General features: G+C 46.1%; 1 protein-coding gene across 4 annotated transcripts in view; it reads right to left on the bottom strand.

Annotated features, from left to right (window-relative positions):
* PSENEN (presenilin enhancer, gamma-secretase subunit) overlaps positions 1–9,662 on the bottom strand; it is a 12,448-nt gene extending 2,786 nt beyond the window's left edge. Inside the window, exons 1-3 of one of the 4 annotated variants that reach the window (XM_075606101.1) lie at positions 9,565–9,580; positions 4,087–4,167; positions 1,378–1,559 (exon numbers count right to left, since the gene is read on the bottom strand). In XM_075606101.1, the coding sequence (XP_075462216.1) occupies positions 1,378–1,438 (61 nt within the window). In that variant the 5' untranslated portion in view covers positions 1,439–1,559; positions 4,087–4,167; positions 9,565–9,580. Of the gene's footprint in view, positions 1–1,377; positions 1,560–4,086; positions 4,168–9,439; positions 9,461–9,564 lie in introns of those variants that run through there. The other 3 variants (XM_075606100.1, XM_075606102.1, XM_075606103.1) reach the window with 3 other exon arrangements.
* Positions 9,663–9,791: the final 129 nt, after the last annotated feature.

Here is a 9,791-nt window from a genome sequence, read left to right as displayed (position 1 = left end):
ATGTATTTCTAACTATGAAACGTATTACTGCAGCATTGTTTCTCGATAACCACGCAAAAGAAAAATGGTTTTAAAACCTAGTAGCCCATAGCACAGCGCACGGCGTTTAGCCAACTTCTGCTAGGAAGGTCCTAGCACGCTGAGCTTTGCTGTGAGCGCTGTTGTGGTAAAACCATGAAAAAGGTTATAGCGCAATCTTTATAAAGTTATATAAAAATTGATGAATGAAAGTCCCCCTATTTTAAATTGTTCCAACCTTATAGGCGTAAGGGGATTTTCATTCAGCCGGCCGAAACAGAGGGAAACACTTAAGTTGTAATTACTGTACTTTTGAAGTGTATAGCAGGAAGTCCCTGTGAGATGAGCAATGCATATTTAACTCGGACATCTAAGACCAAGTTGATTCATATCTACAGTGTCTGAAAAAGTACGTAGTTAAAAAGATTTAGCCGACTAAAGCGTGAAGTGGGGAGGGGAAATGCAAGTATCCCCATCTTAGTAAATGTGTGGGCAAATGGCCCAGATGTCCGGCCAACTCAGACAAAATGTCGCCAGGTATGGGGTCTGGTATGCTAAGCGGCAAAGGTGCGAAGTTCGCGCATGCCCTTAGCAAACTAAGAAGCCCTCTGCCAGGTTTTGCCAAGTATGGGCAACTCTGGGATAGGTAGGAATATTATTCCCACGAACGAGATTGGCTGCAGAGGGTACAGATAGGGATTTTTACTGCATACGAATCCCTGCAGCCGATCGGGAGTCAGATTCATCTAACCTGGATTTTAAACTTTGCAACATCGTAACCCAAGTCAAGAGTTCGAAAGAACTAAGGAATCCAGAACCAATTCTTCGGCGGTAGAACGAAGTAAGCAGCTGCGGAGGAAAAACAGTGGTTGCGAGAGGCGCCACTATCCAAAGATTATTTTCGGCTCTGTGTGCGCTCCCGCTCCTGGGAAATTGTGCCTAGAGACTATTTCTAAAGATTTCATTCCGGAAATAGAAGATTGCGTTTTCCCCTGTCCCAGTAAGTGTATTTCAAGTGTTTTTTGTAAACTAAGCTGTGTATGTTCATTCTGTAAATAAATCACAATTTATTTTATCTCTTGCTTTGCTCAAAGGATCTGGGTATTATGGTGTTAAAAGTTCTGGTCTACTGTGACAATTAGACAGTTAGGATTTTATGTTACAAACATCCCTGTCTGATTTTGGTCAATTGATTAGATATGACTGTAATAACCACAGCAGAACATTTCAAGGGAGCCCTAGAATATTAGGGAGTGGCTTATATCACTTCCTCTGCAGGAAGTAGGAGAAAACAGAAGATTTTTGCCTCTCTAGCAGTAAACATGATTTCACACCCAGCACCTACTTCCTCTCACTCACCCAGGTAATATTTCCTACACAGCTGCAGCTTCTCCTCATTAGGGACCCGCTCCAGATTCATCCTTCAGACAGCGAGTGGCACAGACGGGATCAGAAGGAGGTGTAAAGGGAACAACACAACCTGAGGTGACAGTGCAGTATGGGGCACAGATAGGTCAGACAGTGAGCCGCAGAACTGACTGCTGAAAAACAAAAAGGATATCACGATATGTTAAGAGAAGACGTGTGTGTGGGACCTGATTCTACACAGCTTCTGGACATCCGTTCCCTTTAACCACAGACAGTGGGATCACCAACTCCGCCACTGTCAGAAGAGCCTAAAACACTTTACCAGTTAGAAGAAACTTTCAAAGCATCACTCTTCCCCCTCCTCGCACTGCTTACACAACCTGAAGACCATCGCTCCGTGACCTTCTTCCCTGTCAGGCCAGGTCCCCAGTGGCCGCTGCACGTGCCACACACCATAGCACTCTATGGGGCAGGCACCAGTGGCTGTGTGTGTGAAGGTGCGCAAATCGCGATGACGAGTACGCTGGCAGGGAAGACAAGAATGTCGTCTCCCCGTGCCGCGACCACGTGGTCAGCGCACAGCCAATGAAGGGCAGATATGCCCCGTCATGGCCGCGCCCCCTCTGCGCATCCCATCGCGGCTTTCAACTGTGCACGCGCCGCCGGTAACACTGGGACTGCAGCCCAAGAGGAAATGACCATCCCTACCCCCAACAAAGACTTGCACCCCCCACCTTGGAAACATTTTTAGACTTTATATACTTATGGTTTACCCCCGCTACAGCTTAATTATGGACAGAGGAAATGGTGCTGCAAGGGGCGTGTGAACTTATACACTGAAAGACAGACAGAACCCCTGTAGATAGCACTCTAATCCGGTGTTAGATGGTGATTTACTTAAAATATCTTTATTATTAACAACTTCGTTAAAATATTGGGGTTTAAAACAATAATTAAATAATACCAAGTGTTGCTAGCTCTTGGAATAAGTTGTTCCAGAGGAGTGTACAAATATTGGTTAATATCCAGTGTTAGGATATTCACTGGCCCTAGTGTTCATGTGGAGTGAAGGAACTAGAGATGGTTGCAAATGGAACCACATGTGTAGTGCCCCAGTAATAGAATACTAATAGATGCACTGGTTTATTATACCTATACTGTGCTGCTATGTGCTGCAGCCATTAGTACATTATAGATTTGGATAGAGCAAATCTGGGTTAATGTGCACCTAATGGTGTTTACTGTCACCAGCATTTGAGATGGTGGTGCGTGAGTGCAAGTTGGTAGTGCTTTAAACACGTGTGAACCCCAGGTGTGAAGTAACAGTTCTAGAGTTAACAATAGTATTCATGAAATTACTGGTAAGTATTGTAGCGCTGCTGAAACTCCTGTATGGTCAGATACTGAGTTATCAGCTGAGTACTGCTCCTTGTAGGGTTAATAGACCGGTCAACTGTGAAAGACCTTTCCCTAATTGGTGCAGTACTCCTCATATGTGGTAATGGTCTGGCACTCCAGAGGTGAATTGCTGGATGGGGTGCCGTTTTGCTCACTAGATTGTGTCCTATAAGCTATATGCTGTGGTAGGATGTTAGCATTCAGGCTTCCCTCATTGTAACAATAATAGACTGCTAGATGAACAGTGTGCCGTTCCTGTTTGTTGACTCTTAAGACCGTCAGGTCTATCAACAGCCCGTCTCCCCTGCTTCTCAGTGCCATTGTTTTTACAGTCAGGGTCTTTACCTACTGAGCCCCTCCCTCCTCCCTAGGGGCCTTGGAGCTATTAAAACCCCCTTTCTTGCAAGAAACCCCAACGCCCTGGTCTCCTCCTTGCTTTGTGGAGTCCCGCAGAGCATCGCCCCGCAGAGCATCGCACTCTCTCTGCAGGTCTGGTTAGCAGTACAAAGGATTAACCCTCTCAGCCCTGCACGGGTTACATAATGTATAGATTTAAAACGACCATCACATTTCCACCGTCCCCCAAAATACATGCAATATGTTCACCTCCCTTACCACCAACACTGCCAGGAACCCCTCCTCTCAGGCCTATATACAGTATGCTGTGGAGCAGCATCCCGGTGCTAGAGAAGAGTTACCCTCCATTCATTCAGCGCCATGCGTTGCCGGCACCCACGTGATACCAGCCCCAATCATCCAGCTCCAAAGCCCTTAACGATTTAAACACAGGCGCCTTCTAAGCGTTTCCAAGTGGTCGTAGATTTAAACACTTATTATTCTGGCAAAACGCCCTTTGAACCCCCGCTGCCAGGGAAGGCTTTCCTCCTCCGTCCCGGGACACACGGTTCAGAGAGGCCGGATTTGGTAATGTTTGGGATGTAACCGCCCCGTCTCCATGCTCTGTATAACCGGCAGCCTGACAGCCGCGGCAGAGTGGGAGGGATACAGCAAGATTAACCCCTTATGAATTGATGCAGGGGTGGAACACTCCAGGGCCACCAACAGATCAGGTTTTCAGGATATCCCTGCTTCATCACAGGTGGCTCAATTTGTCTCTGCGTCAGCACAGGTGGCTCAATCAGTGTCACACTCCGGTCCTCAAGGGCCACCAACAATTCAGGTTTTCAGGATATCCCTGCTTCAGCACAGGTGGCTCAGTCAAAGACACCCTTGCTGATTGATGCAAAGTGGTTAAAACAGCAGGGAGGTATACAGACACTTTAATAATATAGGTAGCCTTACATGTCGTTAACCAGAAAGCAAACCGGAGGTATAAACTGGGCATCAGATCTGCCACAGACAGCGGACGTCTATCTTTGTGATCTATCCAAGACACAAGGAAGTCGACATTGGGTTTCAAACTGAATATTTCACCTTAAAAAGGAACAAAAGTCTTCCGTAGCAAAAAAATAAAAGGTAAATCGAAACAATTAGTGACATTATATTTTGTATAAGTATTCAATGCTTCTACAACCCTAACGCTGAGTCCATGGTGACTTAGACCGCGCGCCGTCCGGGGGCGTGTCGGGGGGGGGGGGGGGCTGTGACATCACGGAGCTGGTTCACCCTCATTGGGCGAACCCTCACGTGACCGGCCCTGCGCTCCAATGAGTGCTTGAAACTAAAAATTGAATAAGATTTTATTAGCCCCTGCTAAAGCCGCTCTCATTGCGGCTGCAGAGGCTCACTGATAAGTGAGAGCGCGCCTCAGAGGTATAGGGCTGAGTCCAAGGTCAACGCTGAGGCACGCTGACGCTTGTCAGTGAGCCCCTGCAGCCGCAATGGCAGCGGCTTCAGCAGGGGCTCGCGCACGCTTCTGCAGGCGTCCGGAGGCGTAGCACGTAATTTTTTCTCAGTTTCGGCGCTCACGGGAGCGCAGGGCCGGTCACGTGAGCAGTTCGCCCAATGAGGACGAACCAGCTCCGTGATGTCACTGGCCCGCCCCCCCCGACAGCGCGTGAACTAAGGCCAGGGAAAGCACCCGCTATCCCTCAGCGCGCCTCACCATGGACTCAGCCTTAGGCTGCGCTTATAGTGCTGCGACGGCGCGTCAAAACAAATGCATTGCCGCCGCCGCGTGCGCTTATAGTAAGCGTGATGGCTTGGTCGCGATCGCTGGAAGTCATCTCAATTTGATTTTTCCAGCGTCCGCAGCGTGACGTCATCGTCGCCGGCACTATAAGCGCGGCCTTAGAGAGAACTGTACTTTTTTGTGTCCTGTAAAAAGCTCATTCTCATGTTCATCCCACGTCCTCCCTGTTCAGCTGTTTCATGTTGGGCTGATAACTGCGCAACACAAAAGTCGTCAAGTGGAGATTGACAATCTGCCTGGAAGTAAACTGTTAAACAAACCGTTTAAAAAAAAAAAAAAAAGAAGATTAGTTAAAGATTGTAAAAACCTTAGATCACCATGAAAACAGCAAAAGGAGAAATCCAGCAAGGGATATTTTTTTTTTTTTTAATACATAATTGGAACCAGGGCCGACTCCGGAAGTGAACCGTGCTATTGTCACCCCCGGCGCCGCCTGCTGGTGAGACAACATAGTTGCATGATCAGTAGGCAACAGCATTGGCTGCGGCTTGCTATTAGTCGACACTGGTAGCCATGTAGGATTCCCCATGAGGAGACCCACACCCCTCCCCCCCCACCCTCGGCACGGAGAAAGGTAATTATGTTGGGCGCTGGGAGATGCCAGGCGCAGAAAATAACACCGTCCCGCAGCAGAGCGGAAACCCTGGATTCAATGATGTAAAAAAAGAAAAAAGGAATGTGCATGTTTGCAGGGATTGCTGAGGGAAACGTTTAGAATATTATTATTTTAAATATTGCCCGCGTTTTTTCTCCCCTCTAAGAAAAAGCAAATTTGAGCCACCTGTGCTGAAGCAGGGATACCCTGAAAACCCAACCTATTGGTGGCCCAGGAGGACCGGAGTTGGCCACCTCTGCTTTAACCCCTGGGGATGCAAGAGGAGCTTTTAACTCTCCCTTAACATAGAAACCGACACCAGATAAGAACCACATGGTCCCGCCCAGCCTGCCACTTTCCCATCTATTGGGAAACCCCGTCTCCATATTTAGGATACCATGTGTCTACCCAGAGCGGGTTGGAACTGGCTTCCTGTAGGTGCCCTGCACCACCTGTTGGGAGGATATTCCATGAACTACAGGCCTTCTTAAACACACACTGATCCGCAATGCCTCTGGCAGCCAGGGGGTTAATAGCACAATGACACTTTTTGCAGATCCCTGTATTTACAGACAAATTGTCCACGTTCTTCCTTTTTTAACGTCTCCGTCGTGCTTTATAAAAACCAGTCATGTGGGAGAGGCGGACCCAATGCTCCAGCTGTACACTGTATAATGAAAACTGTTCCAAAAGTAGTATGTAGGTTACTTATTACACCTTCACGGACTTAATCTATGGTCCACGTTTCTCCCCCTTGCAAAGGAAGAACTGTGGCCAAGCAGGGACCTCTATACAGGTCTGCTGGTCCTGCCCGATTTTGGGACAAGATCTTCAACATGCTCTGAGGTTTTTGGGGTTCTTAGTTCTCCTGATCCCGCTCTCGTAGGCCCTCCAGTTCAAGGCTCGACTAAGCGGGAGAACAAGTCGATTACACATATTCTAATAACGGCCTTGCATCTAAATGGCGGTTCCCAGGCTTTCCACCGGTTAATCTTCTATATAATGTGTGGCATTTGGCCTATGTGGAAGTGTCCTTAAAGCAGATTCTACCAAATTGAAACTACAGGCATCCCCCGCATTAACGTACGCAATGGGACCGGAGCATGTATGTAACACAGGCATACCCCGCATTAACGTACAGTACGCAATGGGACCGGAGCATGTATGTAACACAGGCATACCCCGCATTAACGTACGCAATGGGACCGGAGCATGTATGTAACACAGGCATACCCCGCATTAACGTACGCAATGGGACCGGAGCATGTATGTAACACAGGCATACCCCGCATTAACGTACGCAATGGGACCGGAGCATGTATGTAACACAGGCATACCCCGCATTAACGTACGCAATGGGACCGGAGCATGTATGTAACACAGGCATACCCCGCATTAACGTAAGCAATGGGACCAGAGCATGTATGTAAAGCGAAAATGTACTTAAACTGAAGCACTCCCTTTATTTCTCCACTTATCGATGCATGTACTGTACTGCAATCGTCATATACGTGCATAACTGATGTAAATAACGCATTTGTAACAGGCTCAATAGTCTCCCCGCTTGCGCACAGCTTCGGTACAGGTAGGAAGCCGGTATTGCTGTTCAGGAGGTGTCGACAGGCGCATGCGTGAGCTGCCGTTTGCCTATTGGGCGATTATGTCCTTACTCGTGACTGTACTTAAAGTGAGTGTCCTTAAACCGGGGTATGCCTGTATCCTGGGGTCCTTGGCAGAATTCAGGTCCTAAGCAAGTTCTAGTTAGGTAATTTCTTGGATTTATAATGGGCCAGTCAGGGCATCTCGATAATTGATCTCCCACTTCAGGTTGGTCACTTGTGGGGAATTAATGTTAACAGATTGCCTGGTGTATGCTATGTGAAATTGACGTTTGACTGGTTCCCCTTTCTCTATCTTATTTTTGTGCCCCATACATAGAGAGAGGAAGAAAAGCAATGATGGTGCAGTACTGAGACAAAGCTGAAATTGGAGGGTGATAGTTATATGGTACGACACGTAACGAAGAAGGGATTTAGGTGCACTCAAACGCAAAACTGCCACGGGTCCACTGACGACCACAAATAGAAAAACAATCCAGACACTCCAGTGGGCTTTAGAAAAATAGATTTAAATGACTTTATTCAAAGGATCGACGTTTCGATCCTAATTTGTCTGTGTGAGGACCAAAACGTCGATCCTTTAAATAAAGTCCATTTAATATATTTTTCTAAAGCCCACTGGAGTGCCTGGGTTATTTTTAACTGTAGATAAGGGAGATCCAACGCACAAGGGATTTGCGAAATAGAAAATTTATTGTGCCACACATACAACGTTTCGACCGTTAGGTCTTTCTCAAGTGACAGGCATCTTATTATTATTATTAAGGTGCCCTGCCCCCAACATACATATATTATTAAGGCGCCCTGCCCCCCACATACATATATTATTATTATTATTATTAAGGCGCCCTGCCCCCCACATACATATATTATTATTATTATTAAGGCGCCCTGCCCCCCACATACATATATTATTATTATTAAGGCGCCCTGCCCCCCACATACATATATTATTATTATTATTAAGGCGCCCTGTCCCCCACATACATATATTATTATTAAGGCGCCCTGCCCCCCACATACATATATTATTATTATGGCACCCTGCCCCCCACATACATATATTATTATTATTATTAAGACGCCCTGCCCCCCACATACATATATTATTATTATTAAGGCGCCCTGCCCCCCACATACATATATTATTATTATTAAGGCTCCCTGCCCCCCACATACATATATTATTATTATTATTATTAAGGCGCCCTGTCCCCCACATACATATATTATTATTATTATTAAGGCGCCCTGTCCCCCACATACATATATTATTATTAAGGCGCCCTGCCCCCCACATACATATATTATTATTATGGCACCCTGCCCCCCACATACATATATTATTATTAAGGTGCCCTGTCCCCCACACACATATTATTATTATTAAAGGTGCCCTGTCCCCCACATACATATATTATTAAGGCGTCCTGCCCCCCACATACATATATTATTATTATTAAGGCGCCCTGCCCCCCACATACATATATTATTATTATTATTAAGGCGCCCTGCCCCCACATACATATATTATTATTAAGGCACCCTGCCCCCCACATACATATATTATTATTATTAAGGCGCCCTGCCTCCCACATACATATATTATTATTAAGGTGCTCTGTCCCCCACATACATATATTATTATTAAGGTGCTCTGCCCCCCACATACATATATTATTATGATTATTAAGGTGCTCTGTCCCCCACATACATACGTATATTATTATTATTGTGCCCTGCCCCCCACACACTTATTATTATTATTATTATTAAAGGTGCCCTGCCCCCCACATACATATATTATTATTATGGTGCCCTGCCCCCCACATACATATATTATTATTATTATTATTAAGGTGCTCTGCCCCCCACATACATATATTATTATTAAGGCATCCTGCCCAGCACTTACATATATTATTAATATTATTAAGACATCCTGCCCCCACACACGCATACATATAATAGTATTATTAGGTCACCCTGACCCCCAAACACATATTATTAATAAGGTATCCCACCTCCCACACACTTACATATTATTAAGGCATCCTGACCCCCCCCACACTTAAATATATTATTAATAAAGCATCCTGCCCTCCCACACACTTACATATATTATTATTAATAAGGCATCCTGCCCCCACACACACTTACATATATTATTATTAATAAGGCATCCTGCCCCCACACACACTTACATATATTATTAAGGCATCCTGCCCCCCCCCCACCGCGCACGCTTAAATATTATATTATTAGGACACCCTGGCCCCAGACACTTACATATATTATTATTATAGAGTGCAGGCACTCAGCCCAGCACTATAATTTTTTCCATAATAAATAAACATTTCAACCCTTCTACCAACAGCGGATTCCTAAACAGGGTCCCACCACCACCCTCCTACCTCACTCCCTGCTTCCTCTTCCGGCCCTCACTGCCCTCTACGCATGCGCATCACGTGCGGGGGTTGCTGGGTAGTGTAGTTTTTCTATCTGCACGCGTACGCATTGTTAGCTTCCTCTAGGGCGCCTGCTCAGCGGTGCATGCTGGGAGATGTAGTTTTATTGGCCAAGTGTTCTCTGTGCTTGTGGGACACCAGAAGCGATTCCTGCACTTCCAATCGAACCCTGT

The sequence above is a fragment of the Ascaphus truei genome, chromosome 6 (genome assembly GCF_040206685.1).
Source record: "Ascaphus truei isolate aAscTru1 chromosome 6, aAscTru1.hap1, whole genome shotgun sequence".
NCBI lineage: Eukaryota > Metazoa > Chordata > Amphibia > Anura > Ascaphidae > Ascaphus > Ascaphus truei.
Note: the sequence above shows the minus strand (reverse complement) of the source record. Positions and strands in the feature narration are given on the sequence as shown.